The 14,975-nt window shown below is 42.7% G+C and overlaps 1 protein-coding gene across 2 annotated transcripts in view; it reads right to left on the reverse strand.

Annotated features, from left to right (window-relative positions):
- LOC126195123 (programmed cell death protein 6) overlaps positions 1-14,975 on the reverse strand; it is a 51,761-nt gene that overhangs the window by 15,870 nt on the left and 20,916 nt on the right. For both annotated transcript variants that reach the window (XM_049933615.1, XM_049933614.1), the window contains exon 2: positions 12,355-12,461. In XM_049933615.1, the coding sequence (XP_049789572.1) occupies positions 12,355-12,461 (107 nt within the window). The remainder of the gene's footprint in view (positions 1-12,354; positions 12,462-14,975) is intronic.

The raw sequence follows: 14,975 nt of genomic DNA on the forward strand, positions 1-14,975 counted from the left end.
TATTTTAATTTCCGGTGTATATACTTTTGCAAATATGTCTGCTTGTGTCTGTATATGTGTGTGTGTGCGCGCGCGAGTGTATACCCGTCCTTTTTTCCCCCTAAGGTAAGTCTTTCCGCTCCCGGGATTGGAATGACTCCTTACCCTCTCCCTTAAAACCCACATCCTTTCGTCTTTCCCTCTCCTTCCCTCTTTCCTGATGAGGCAACAGTTTGTTGCGAAAGCTTGAATTTTGTGTGTATGTTTGTGTTTGTTTGTGTGTCTGTCGACCTGCCAGCACTTTCATTTGGTAAGTCACATCATCTTTGTTTTTAGATACATTTTTCCTACGTGGAATGTTTCCCTCTATTATAACCATATCATATGGAAACATTCCACGTGGGAAAAATATATCTAAAAACAAAGATGATGAGACTTACCAAATGAAAGCGCTGGCACGTCGATACACACACACACACACACACACACACACACACACACACACACACACACACACACACACGGAAAGACTTACCTTAGGGGGAAAAAAGGACGGGTATACACTCGCACACACACACATATCCATCCACACATATACAGACACAAGCAGACATATTTATATATATATAAAACCTCTTTCCTCATCACCTTAGCCAGCTTCATCCTGACCCACAACTTCTTCACTTTTGAAGGCCAGACATACCAACAATTAAAGGGAACAGCCGTGGGTACCAGGATGGCCCCCTCATACGCCAACCTATTCATGGGTCGCTTAGAGGAAGCCTTCTTGGTTACCCAGGCCTGCCAACCCAAAGCTTGGTACAGATTTATTGACGACATCCTCATGATATGGACTCACAGTGAAGAAGAACTTCAGAATTTCCTCTCCAACCTCAACTCCTTTGGTTCCATCAGATTCACCTGGTCCTACTCCAAATCCCATGCCACTTTCCTTGACGTTGACCTCCACCTGTCCAATGGCCAGCTTCACACGTCCGTCCACATCAAACCCACCAACAAGCAACTGTACCTGCATTATGACAGCTGCCACCCATTCCACATCAAACGGTCCCTTCCCTACAGCCTAGGTCTTCGTGGCAAACGAATCTGCTCCAGTCCAGAATCCCTGAACCATTACACCAACAACCTGACAACAGCTTTCGCATCTCGCAACTACCCTCCCGACCTGGTACAGAAGCAAATAACCAGAGCCACTTCCTCATCCCCTCGAACCCAGAATCCCCCACAGAAGAACCACAAAAGTGCCCCACTTGTGACAGGATACTTTCCGGGACTGAACCAGACTCTGAATGTGGCTCTCCAGCAGGGATACGACTTCCTCAAATCCTACCCTGAAATGAGATCCATCCTTCATGAAATCCTCCCCACTCCACCAAGAGTGTCTTTCCGCCGTCCACCTAACCTTCGTAACCTGTTAGTTCATCCCTATGAAATCCCCAAACCACCTTCCCTACCCTCTGGCTCCTATCCTTGTAACCACCCCCGGTGTAAAACCTGTCCTATGCACCCTCCCACCACCACCTACTCCAGTCCTGTAATCCGGAAGGTGTACACGATCAAAGGCAGAGCCACATGTGAAAGCACCCATGTGATTTACCAACTGACCTGCCTACACTGTGATGCATTCTATGTCGGAATGACCAGCAACAAACTGTCCATTCACATGAATGGACACAGGCAGACAGTGTTTGTTGGTAATGAGGATCACCCTGTGGCTAAACATGCCTTGGTGCACGGCCAGCACATCTTGGCACAGTGTTACACCGTCCGGGTTATCTGGATACTTCCCACCAACACCAACCTATCCGAACTCCGGAGATGGGAACTTGCTCTTCAATATATCCTCTCTTCCCGTTACCCACCAGGCCTCAATCTCCGTTAATTTCAAGTTGCCGCCACTCATACCTCACCTGTCATTCAACATCTTTGCCTCTTCACTTCCGCCTCGACTGACATCTCTGCCCAAATTCTTTCTCTTTAAATATGTCTGCTTGTGTCTGTATAAGTGTGGATGGATATGTGTGTGTGTGTCCTTTTTTCCCCCTAAGGTAAGTCTTTCCGCTCCCGGGATTGGAATGACTCCTTACCCTCTCCCTTAAAACCCACATCCTTTCGTCTTTCCCTCTCCTTCCCTCTTTCCTGATGAGGCAACAGTTTGTTGCGAAAGCTTGAATTTTGTGTGTATGTTTGTGTTTGTTTGTGTGTCTATCGACGCGCCAGCGCTTTCGTTTGGTAAGTCACATCATCTTTGTTTTTATGGTGTTTCAAAAATGACCGGTATATTTGAAACGGCAATAAAAACTAAATGAGCAGTGTTAGAAATACACCATTTGTTGCAATATGCTTGGGACAACAGTACATTTTCAGGCAGACAAACTTTCGAAATTACAGTAGTTACAATTTTCAACAACAGATGGCGCTGCAAGTGATGTGAAAGATATAGAAGACAACGCCGTCTGTGGGTGCGCCATTCTGTACGTCGTCTTTCTGCTGTAAGCGTGTGCTGTTCACAACATGCAAGTGTGCTGTAGACAACATGGTTTATTCCTTAGAACAGAGGATTTTTCTGGTGTTGGAATTCCACCGCCTAGAACACAGTGTTGTTGCAACAAGACGAAGTTTTCAACGGAGGTTTAATGTAACCAAAGGACCGAAAAGCGATACAATGAAGGATCTGTTTGAAAAATTTCAACGGACTAGGAACGTGACGGATGAACGCGCTGGAAAGGTAGGGCGACCGCGTACGGCAACCACAGAGGGCAACACGCAGCTAGTGCAGCAGGTGATCCAACAGCGGCCTCGGGTTTCCGTTCGCCGTGTTGCAGCTGCGGTCCAAATGACGCCAACGTCCACGTATCGTCTCATGCGCCAGAGTTTACACCTCTATCCATACAAAATTCAAACGCGGCAACCCCTCAGCGCCGCTACCATTGCTGCACGAGAGACATTCACTAACGATATAGTGCACAGGATTGATGACGGCGATATGCATGTGGGCAGCATTTGGTTTACTGACGAAGCTTATTTTTACCTGGACGGCTTCGTCAATAAACAGAACTGGCGCATATGGGAAACCGAAAAGCCCCATGTTGCAGTCCCATCGTCCCTGCATCCTCAAAAAGTACTGGTCTGGGCCGCCATTTCTTCCAAAGGAATAATTGGCCCATTTTTCAGATCCGAAACGATTACTGCAGCACGCTAATTGGACATTCTTCGTGAATTTTGGCGGTACAAACTGCCTTAGACGACACTGCGAACACCTCGTGGTTTATGCAAGATGGTGCCCGGCCACATCGCATGGCCGACGTCTTTAATTTCCTGAATGAATATTTCGATGATCGTGTGATTGCTTTGGGCTATCCGAAACATACAGGAGGCGGCGTGGATTGGCCTCCCCATTCACCAGACATGAACCCCTGTGACTTCTTTCTGTGGGGACACTTGAAAGACCAGGTGTACCGCCAGAATCCAGAAACAATTGAACAGCTGAAGCAGTACATCTCATCTGCATGTGAAGCCATTCCGCCAGACATGTTGTCAAAGGTTTCGGGTAATTTCATTCAGAGACTACGCCATATTATTGCTACGCATGGTGGATATGTGGAAAATATCGTACTATAGAGTTTCCCAGACCGCAGCGCCATCTGTTGTTGAAAATTGTAACTACTGTAATTTCGAAAGTTTGTCTGCCTGAAAATGTACTGTTGTCCCAAGCATATTCCAACAAACGGTGTATTTCTTATTTCTATCGCTGCTCGTTTAGTTTTTATTGCCGTTTCAAATATACCGGTCATTTTTGAAACACCTTGTGTGTGTATATATATATATATATATATATATATATATATATATATATATATATATATATATATATATATATATATATATATATATATATATATATCTAAAAAGAAAGATGATGAGACTTACCAAACAAAAGCGCTGGCAGGTCGATAGACACACAAACAAACACAAATATACACACAAAATTCAAGCTTTCGCAACAAACTGTTGCCTCATCAGGAAAGAGGGAAGGAGAGGGAAAGACGAAAGGATGTGGGTTTTAAGGGAGAGGGTAAGGAGTCATTCCAATCCCGGGAGCGGAAAGACTTACCTTAGGGGGAAAAAAGGACAGGTATACACTCGCACACACACACATATCCATCCACACATACAGCAGGGATACGACTTCCTCAAATCCTGCCCTGAAATGAGATCCATCCTTCATGAAATCCTCCCCACTCCACCTAGAGTGTCTGTTACAATTTTCAACAACAGATGGCGCTGCGGTCTGGGAAACTCTATAGTACGATATTTTCCACATATGTGTCTGTATGTGTGGATGGATATGTGTGTGTGTGCGAGTGTATACCTGTCCTTTTTTCCCCCTAAGGTAAGTCTTTCCGCTCCCGGGATTGGAATGACTCCTTACCCTCTCCCTTAAAACCCACATCCTTTCGTCTTTCCCTCTCCTTCCCTCTTTCCTGATGAGGCAACAGTTTGTTGCGAAAGCTTGAATTTTGTGTGTATATTTGTGTTTGTTTGTGTGTCTATCGACCTGCCAGCGCTTTTGTTTGGTAAGTCTCATCATCTTTCTTTTTAGATATATTTTTTCCACGTGGAATGTTTCCCTCTGTTATATATATATATATATATATATATATATATATATATATATATATATATAAAGAAAGATGATGAGACTTACCAAATGAAAGTGCTGGCAGGTCGATAGACACACAAACAAACACAAACATACACACAAAATTCTAGCTTTCGCAACAAACGGTTACTTCGTCAGGAAAGAGGGAAGGAGAGGGAAAGATGAAAGGAGGTGGGTTTTAAGGGAGAGGGTAAGGAGTCATTCCAATCCCAGGAGCGGAAAGACTTACCTTAGTGGGAAAACAGGACAGGTATACACTCGCACACACTCACACATATCCATCCGCATATACACAGACACAAGCAGACATTTGTAAAGGCAAAGAGTTTGGGCAGAGATGTCAGTCGAGGCGGAAGTACAGAGGCAAAGGTGATGTTGAAAGACAGGTGAGGTACGAGCGGCGGCAAATAGAAATTAGAGATTAGCGGAGATTGAGGCCTGGCGGATAGCGAGAAGAGAGGATATGCTGAAGGGCAAGTTCCCACCTCCGGAGTTCTGACAGGTTGGTGTTAGTGGGAAGTATCCAGATAACCCGGACAGTGTAACACTGTGCCAAGATGTGCTGGCCGTGCACCAAGGCATGTTTAGCCACAGGGTGATCCTCATTACCAACAAACACTGTCTGCCTGTGTCCATTCATGCGAATGGACAGTTTGTTGCTGGTCATTCCCACATAGAAGGCTTCACAGTGTAGGCAGGTCAGTTGGTAAATCACGTGGGTGCTTTCACACGTGGCTCTGCCTTTGATCGTGTACAACTTCCGGGTTACAGGACTGGAGTTAGGTGGTGGTGGGAGGGTGCATGGGACAGGTTTTACACCGGGGGCGGTTACAAGGGTAGGAGCCAGAGGGTAGGGAAGGTGGTTTGGGGATTTCATGGGGATGAACTAAGAGGTTACGAAGGTTAGGTGGACGGCGGAAAGACACTCTAGGTGGAGTGGGGAGGATTTCATGAAGGATGGATCTCATTTCAGGGCAGGATTTGAGGAAGTCGTATCCCTGCTGGAGAGCCACATTCAGAATCTGATCCAGTCCCGGAAAGTATCCTGTCACAAGTGGGGCACTTTTGGGGTTCTTCTGTGGAAGGTTCCGGGTTTGAGGAGATGAGGAAGTGGCTCTGGTTATTTGCTTCTGTACCAGGTCGGGAGGGTAGTTACGGGATGCGAAAGCTGTTTTCAGGTTGTTGGTGTAATGGTTCAAGGATTCCGGACTGGAGCAGATTCGTTTGCCACGAAGACCTAGGCTGTAGGGAAGGGACCGTTTGATGTGGAATGGGTGGCAGCTGTCATAATGGAGGTACTGTTGCTTGTTGGTGGGTTTGATGTGGACGGACGTGTGAAGCTGGCCATTGGACAGGTGGAAGTCAACGTCAAGGAAAGTGGCATGGGATTTAGAGTAGGACCAGGTGAATCTGATGGAACCAAAGGAGTTGAGGTTGGAGAAGAAATTCTGGAGTTCTTCTTCACTGTGAGTCCAGATCATGAAAATGTCATCAATAAATCTGTACCAAACTTTGGGTTGGCAGGCCTGGGTAACCAAGAAGGCTTCCTCTAAGCGACCCATGAATAGGTTGGCGTACGAGGGGGCCATCCTGGTACCCATGGCTGTTCCCTTTAATTGTTGGTATGTCTGGCCTTCAAAAGTGAAGAAGTTGTGGGTCAGGATGAAGCTTGCTAAGGTGATGAGGAAAGAGGTTTTAGGTAGGGTGGCAGGTGATCGGCGTGAAAGGAAGTGCTCCATCGCAGCGAGGCCCTGGACGTGCGGAATATTTGTGTATAAGGAAGTGGCATCAATGGTTACAAGGATGGTTTCCGGGGGTAACAGACTGGGTAGGGATTCCAGGCGTTCGAGAAAGTGGTTGGTGTCTTTGATGAAGGATGGGAGACTGCATGTGATGGGTTGAAGGTGTTGATCTACGTAGGCAGAGATGCGTTCTGTGGGGGCTTGGTAACCAGCTACAATGGGACGGCCGGGATGATTGGGTTTGTGAATTTTAGGAAGAAGGTAGAAGGTAGGGGTGCGGGGTGTTGGTGGGGTCAGGAGGTTGATGGAGTCAGGTGAAAGGTTTTGTAGGGGGCCTAAGGTTCTGAGGATTCCTTGAAGCTCCGCCTGGACATCAGGAATGGGATTACCTTGGCAAACTTTGTAAGTAGTGTTGTCTGAAAGCTGACGCAGTCCCTCAGCCACATACTCCCGACGATCAAGTACCACAGTCGTGGAACCCTTGTCAGCTGGAAGAATGACGATGGATCGGTCAGCCTTCAGATCACGGATAGCCTGGGCTTCAGCAGTGGTGATGTTGGGAGTAGGATTAAGGTTTTTTAAGAAGGATTGAGAGGCAAGGCTGGAAGTCAGAAATTCCTGGAAGGTTTGGAGAGGGTGATTTTGAGGAAGAGGAGGTGGGTCCCGCTGTGACGGAGGACGGAACTGTTCCAGGCAGGGTTCAATTTGGATAGTGTCTTGGGGAGTTGGATCATTAGGAGTAGGATTAGGATCATTTTTCTTCGTGGCAAAGTGATATTTCCAGCAGAGAGTACGGGTGTAGGACAGTAAATCTTTGACGAGGGCTGTTTGGTTAAAGCTGGGAGTGGGGCTGAAGGTGAGGCCTTTGGATAGGACAGAGGTTTCGGATTGGGAGAGAGGTTTGGAGGAAAGGTTAACTACTGAATTGGGGTGTTGTGATTCCAGATTGTGTTGATTGGAATTTTGAGGTTTTGGAGGGAGTGGAGCTGGAAGTGGGAGATTGAGTAGATGGGAGAGACTGGGTTTGTGTGCAATGAGAGGAGGTTGAGGTTTGCTGGAAAGGTTGTGAAGGGTGAGTGAGTTGCCTTTCCGGAGGTGGGAAACCAGGAGATTGGATAGTTTTTTAAGGTGGAGGGTGGCATGCTGTTCTAATTTGCGGTTGGCCTGTAGGAGGATGGTCTGAACAGCCGGTGTGGATGTGGGAGAGGAAAGATTGAGGACTTTTATTAAGGATAGGAGTTGACGGGTGTGTTGATAGGCTGAGTGGATGTGTAGGTGAAGGATTAGGTGGGTGAGGGCAATGGATTGTTCAGTTTATATATATATAAAAAGACGAAGATTACTTTACTTTCAATTTGATGTATTATTCCATTCAGAAATTTCCAACTTTGATACAATTTGCAAATAGTCTAAATTAAACTGTTATATTATTCCACTGAAACCAGGGCAGTCTTTTATGGAAAGGGGGAGGGGGCAGGGGTGCAACAGAGCAGAAAAAACTGGCAGGTAAATGAGACAGGACAGTAAAGGAATGGCAGAGGTTGAGCCTGTGAAGGTTACAAAGTGAATATGATGTACTGGAGAAACAGTCCCAATCTATCAAATTCAGAGAGAGATACTGATGGATTAGGGCTGCAAGGGTGGGATGTGGATTATGCTTGGACAATTTTGTCAGCAGAGCACTTGCCTGTGAAAGGCGAAGGTCCCAGGTTCATTTTCCACTCTGGTGCTCAGTTTTAATGTCTTTGAAGTAAAGCCATTGTCCCACAGATTGTGCATTCAGCCGTCAACACTGAGTGTGCCAAATTTCCGACTTCACGGCATGGAAAAACCATGTTGAGAAGTCTTTCCGAATGCGTAAAGCAATATCATGCACAACAGATACGCTGACTGTGCATCTGAACATACACTAATGAGATGAAAGAACGTCACATGCAAGCAATCTCTTCTCAGTACAAAGTTGGGAAACATCATATTGGCTATCGGTTGAATATATTCGATGGGTTTTATAATATAACTTACATCCTGTGAATATATGCCATTTCAAAGTGCCAGCAAATTGAGTACATCTCGAAAACCCATCATTTACTGGCATGATCTGTTGTTAAAAAGGCCGGCCGCGATGGCCGTGTGGTTCTAGGCACTTCAGTTAGGAACCGCGTGACTGCTACGGTTGCAGGTTCTAATCCTGCCTCGGGCATGGATATGTGTGATGTCCTTAGGTTAGTTAGGTTTTAGTAGTTCTAAGTTCTAGGGTACTGATGACCACAGATGTTGAGTCCCATAGTGCTCAGAGCCATTTGAACCATTTTTTTTGTTGTTAAAAAATGATGGGAAATGTCATTGGTGGGTAAAAAATTTTTAAATTTTCTTTGTGTTATGAAAGTGTACAGTTTCATGGCAAACACACTCTGAAGATTCTTCAAACACACATTGTTCCTGGTACGATTTTGATAACTGAATGTCAGTGAACACATCAGCGATTAAAGCATTCAGAAGACAGTAACATAGAAGACAAAGTCATATTACACAAGTTCACATAGCATAAAAAACAAACATGCTGAGTTACCATTAGTAATGTGCGATGTGTAGCTGATTTGAGTCCTGCTGTAACAAAGCTTTTTTACCCACTTTCTTGTTTTATAATAGGTTATTAAACTTTATTATTAGTTTAATACAAATATTTTCTACAATATTTGATGTTATGTAAATGTAAGTAGCTCTCTTTCAGGAGTGCGTGTGTTCAATAGTGTTTATTTACAAGGGAGGCTGCACTACTTTGAGTAAGATATTTTGTACATACTAAATACCCTGATACTGAATAGAAACAGTTATAAAGCAAGAATGACCTTAAGGTTTTACTAAATAGTGAGAGTGATCAAATTATTTTTATCTTATGTGGAAGACTATTGCAAATTTTTGTCACACTATTTGTATTGGAACTTTCATAAGCTGATGTCCTTACTGACTGGACATGGAACTTTGCTTTTGCCTCATATCATGTTCATTGATATGAAGTTTTTATTTATATATACTACAGACAGAACAACAAGACTAGCATGTGGACACTGGAGGATGTGTGTGTTTTAACATGGCTAATGTATGAATTCTACACCCATCCAAATCAGAAACAAATGGCATGATTTGCGAGCCAAATACAGCTAACAACTGCGTCTGGAGCACACTGCGATCACATATACAATGTTGAGGCACATGTCCCTATGCACAAACCACGTCGTTTCTGAGCGTTCAGCAGCATGGTGGAGATAAAGTCAGCTTGATGTACACTGAATCTACATCTACATCTATACTCCGCAAGCCACCTGACTGTGTGGCGGAGGGTACCTCGAGTAACTATCGGTTCTCCCTTCTAGTCCAGTCTCGTATTGTTCGTGGAAAGAAGGATTGTCGGTATCCTTCTGTGTGGGCTCTAATTTCTCTGATTTTATCCTCATGGTCTCTTCATGAGACATACATAGGAGGGAGCAATATACTGCTTGAGTCCTAGGTGAAGGTATGTTCTCGAAACTTCAAGAAAAGCCCGTATCGAGCTACTGACTGTCTCTCTTGCAGATCTTCCACTGGAGTTTATCATCTCCGTAATGCTTTCGCGATTACTAAATGATCTTGTAACGAAGCGCGCTGTTCTCTGTTGGATCTCCTATCTCTTCTATCACCTTTATCTGGTATGGATACCACACCAGTGAACAGTATTCAAACAGTGGGCGAACAAGTGTACTGTAACCTACTTCCTTTGTTTTCGGACTGTATTTCCTTAGGACTCTTCCAATGAATCTCAGTCTGGCATCAGCTTTACTGACGATTAATTTTATATGATCATTCCATTTTAAATCACTCCTAATGACTACTCCCAGATAATTTATGGAATTAACTGTTTTCAGTTGCTGGTTTGCTATATTGTAGCCAAATGATAAAGGATCTTTCTTTCTATGTATTTGCAGCACATTACACTTGTCTACACTGAGATTCAACTGCCATTCCCTGCACCATGTGTCAATTTGTTGCAGATCCTCCTGCATTTCAGTACAATTTTCCATTGTTACAACCTCTCCATATACTACAGCATCATCTGCAAAAAGCCTCAGTGAGCTTCCAGTGTTATCCACGAGGCCATTTATATATATATATATATATTGTGAACAGCAACGGTCCTACAACACTCCCCTGCGGCACACCTGAAATCACTCTACTTCGGAAGACACCTCTCCATTGAGAATGACATGCTGCATTCTGTTATCTAGGAACTCTTCAATCCAATCACACAATTGGTTTGATAGTCCATATGCTCTTACTTTGTTCATTAAATGACTGTGGGGAACTGTATCGAATGCCTTGAAGTCAAGAAACACGGCATCTACCTGGAAACCCATGTCTATGGCCCTCTGAGTCTCTTGGACGAATAGCGCGATCTGGGTTTCACACGATTGTCTTTTTCGAAACCCATGCTGATTCCTACAGAGTAGATTTTTAGTCTCCAGAAAAGTCATTATACTCTAACATAATGTGTGTTCCAAAATTCTACAACTGATTGACATTACAGATATAGGTCTATAGTTCCACACATTTGTTCGACGTCCCTTCTTGAAAAGGGGGATGACCTGTGCCCTTTCCCAATTTTTGGAATGCTACACTCTTCTACAGACCTACGGTACACCGCGGCAAGAAGGGGCAAGTTCCTTTGCGTACTCTGTGTAAAACCGAACTGGTATCCCATCAGCTCCAGCGGCCTTTCCTCTTTTGAGCGATTTTAATTGTTTCTCTATCCCTCTGTCATCTATTTCAATATCTACCATTTTGTCATCTGTGCGACAATCTAGAGAAGGAACTACAGTGCAGTCTTCCTCTGTGAAACAGCTTTGGAAAAAGACATTTAGTATTTTGTCCTTTAGTCTGTCATCCTCTGTTTCAGTACCATTTTGGTCACAGAGTGTCTGGACATTTTGTTTTGATCCACCTACCGCTTTGACATAAGACAAAAATTTCTTAGGATTTTGTGCCATGTCAGTATATAGAACTTTACTTTCGAATTCGTTGAATGTCTCTCGCATAGCCCTCCTCACACATTTCGCTTCGTGTAATTTTTGTTTGCCTGCAACGCTTTGGCTACGTTTATGTTTGCTGTGAAGTTCCCTTTGCTTCCGTAGCAGTTTTGTAACTCTGTTGTTGTACCACGGTGGCTCTTTTCCATCTCTTACGATCTTGCTTGGCACATACTCATCTAATGCATATTGAATGCCACAGCTATGTGATTACAGCTTTACTATAAAACTTGATGGCTGAGTATACACCATGTCAAGTTGGTGCTGGCTCTGGCACAGGCAAGGGTATGTGTGTGGTGCACAATGACATTGAGGAGTGGACTGGAAAGGGGAGATAGGGCAGGAGACGAGACTGTGAGGGTGAGAATAAATGAGTGCAGTAGGGGCGTAGGAATGTGGATGGAGGTGGATGTGAAGCAGGGGTTGGTGTAGATCATGGGCAAGAGCTTTGCCAGATCAAAGATTGTCTTGTAAGGCCAAGTTCCATCTACATTTTTCACAGAAGCTTATCTTCTTGGGGAGGATCAAGAAGCAAGAGTTGGGAAGCAGCAATTGAAGTTGAGCATGTTGTGATCAGCACACTGGGTTGTCAACTCTGCTCTAGGCCTTCGTTTGGTGGTGGCCGCTCATTTGTGTGAAGAGCTGTTTGGAGTTCAAATCCACATAATGTTTGCTCAAAAGTTGAGGTGGTATATGATACAACTTCTTGTACAGATAGTCCTGCTTCTGATAGGATAGCATTTGCCAGGAATCTGATGAATTTTAGTATTAGACGAGTATAACTCACATGCCAAGGAGCTGGCAGTAGGTGTGGCAAAAGATTGGACTTGTATTTTCGTAGATTGGGTGTCAGCTAAATCTACTCAACAAATCCTGAAATGTAACATACCGATCATGAGCCGGACAGTTTCCGGATTGAATGGAGTCCATGTTCCATTAGACAAGGCAACTTGCAGTTCGTCAGCTGTTATATATCCACTACGGTCCTTGTCCACCCTGAAATAAAGATATAATGTAATATTTTATTGGTACGCAATCTACACCACATAGTTAAGATACAGTACTGACAAATATGCGAAGGTTAATTTTTCATAAATAAATATTTTCATAATGCTTAATATGTTTATTATACTGTTTTGTTAATTTTTAAATGTTCCACTAACAAGGTTCTACCTGCTTTAAAATGTTATTTGTAGCATACAAAATTTTTCCACAGTAACTCTTAAATGAGCCAAGTAATTATATAAGGGTTCCAAAGTCATCAATTAAATGAGCGGGAATAACAAAAGCATATCTTCAAGTTTATTTCAAAATAAACACTAATATGGTTACATTAAAAAATTCTGTAAACTCATACAATATTAAGTGGTCCTTAATGAAAATAATTACCTATAGAACATAATGGGCTAACCTCACTACTACGTTAATTTAAAAAAATATATCAGTTCAAAAAGGAAGAAATTACAAGAATTGGGCATACACCATGTTCCCAGATGAATCTAGCTGATTACTTGTATACTGAGAAAAGCCAAACCTACATTTCTAGAATCTGTAGATTTACAGAGAGAGTTTAACAATGCACACAGGAATACAAACTTTGAAATTCTGAAAGTAGCACCTATGAAATACAGGGAATGATACGTTTTCTGCAATGTACAGAACTGGACTGTACTTATAGCGACTGAAGGACATGAAGGGAATGCAGTATTTGATAAGGAAGTGAGACAGGTTTGTAGGCTGTCTCTGATGATGTTCAATCTGCATAATGAGCTAGCAGTAAAGAAAACCAAGGAGAATTTTCAACGGGAATCAAAGTTCAGAGAGATGAAATAAAAATTTCAAGGTTTTCGGGTGAGATTGTAATTTTGTCAGGGGCAGCAATTACTCAGAAGACAGTATGTAGGATAATGTCTGTAACTTAGTATTATCTGTACAAGATTAGTGGTGCACATCTTGAGCATATCATATTGTATTTAAGTATTTATGGGCAGTATTAAGAAGTAATTTGAATTAGGTCTTAGTGTGATTAATTCTCGAATACTGTTCCAGCGACTTGAGACCTTATTAAGTAGACATGACAAAAGGCATTGAATGAAATCAGGGACATACTATAGTCATATTGTCATGTAGAAGAAGGTGTAATTAGCTAAATGACTTACACTAACTTCTCTTAACGAAGGTTTATTCAGCACTTGCACATACAAGAGTGCGGAGTGAACTGCCTCCAGCCAGAACACATGTAGTATATATACAGCTACAGAACGTTCCAGTACAATGGTTCTTGACATTTGTGGATACTTCTAGAATGTACTCTCACCGAATATAGAAATTAAAATTGTAAAGTCCAGGTGAGTTTTGAACTCAAAACCGTCAATCCAACAGTTTAGTATCGTAACCACTACACCACAGTGCTACTCAGCTTCTTCTGTGACAATATAAAAATGTGACAAAAATGCTCTAGGAATTTTAATGCTAATCTTTGGAAGCAAAGCAATGCAGTTCTTGTGGAATTCTGTTAAATACACTTATAGACCCTGTATTCGAAGACAGTGCAACCATTATACTGCCATCATTGTATATCTTATGTAGGGACATTAGACAAAAGTAAGATATTGAGGCATGTGCAGAGGAATGTAGACAGTCATTTTTCCCCTTTTACAATATGTGGAGGGAACAGGAACAAAAATCAATCATGTTGGTGCAATTTACTATCCATGTACTGTACAGTGTCTTGAGAGATTATAAAATGAAACAATAAAACAAAGGTAATGGGAGGTAACCTAATTAAATCGCGTTTTGATGAGGGAATTAGATTAAGAAATGAGACACTGAAAAAAACTGGTGTTGCTATTTCTGCACAAAAATAAGTGGTGATAGCCAAAATAGAGAAATATCAAATGTAGACTGACAATAGGAAGAAATGGGTTTCTGAAACAGAGAGATATTTTAACATCTAACATGAATTTAAGTGTTAGAAAGCCTTTCCTTACAATTTGTCAGGATTGTAGCCTTGTAACTATGGTGAGGCATGGATGATTAGACTAGCATGGAGATCTGTATCAAACCATTCTTCTGACTGAAATTCACAACAAATACAATCAATTACTTAAATTTGTAAAGTGACAGTGTCGTTTTCAAAAGCACACTGTCTTCTTCCAGAATTGTGCTAGTATTTGTTGGGCCTGGTAGTCTACTGGTAAAGCATATGCCTGGAAACAAAGGCTGCATGACTGAATTCCTGTCAGACAACGAAATATTTCAGTCTGCCTTTAATCTTTCTATGACTAAGATTTGCCAAGAATGACACACTGTTTGGATTCCACATTAAACTGTAGGTCCCCTTTTCCTGGGTATTACTGAGGTAGGTTAGGGACACATGCCACCGAAGTGGCTTCCAATAGAAAAACTTACCATGACGTTGAGCCAAAAAAATTAATAATAATAATAATAATAATAATAATAATAATAAAACCCGTGGAGGCCCGGGAAAAGAATAGGCCTCCGGTATGT

The sequence above is a fragment of the Schistocerca nitens genome, chromosome 7, assembly GCF_023898315.1.
Source record: "Schistocerca nitens isolate TAMUIC-IGC-003100 chromosome 7, iqSchNite1.1, whole genome shotgun sequence".
Classification (NCBI taxonomy): domain Eukaryota; kingdom Metazoa; phylum Arthropoda; class Insecta; order Orthoptera; family Acrididae; genus Schistocerca; species Schistocerca nitens.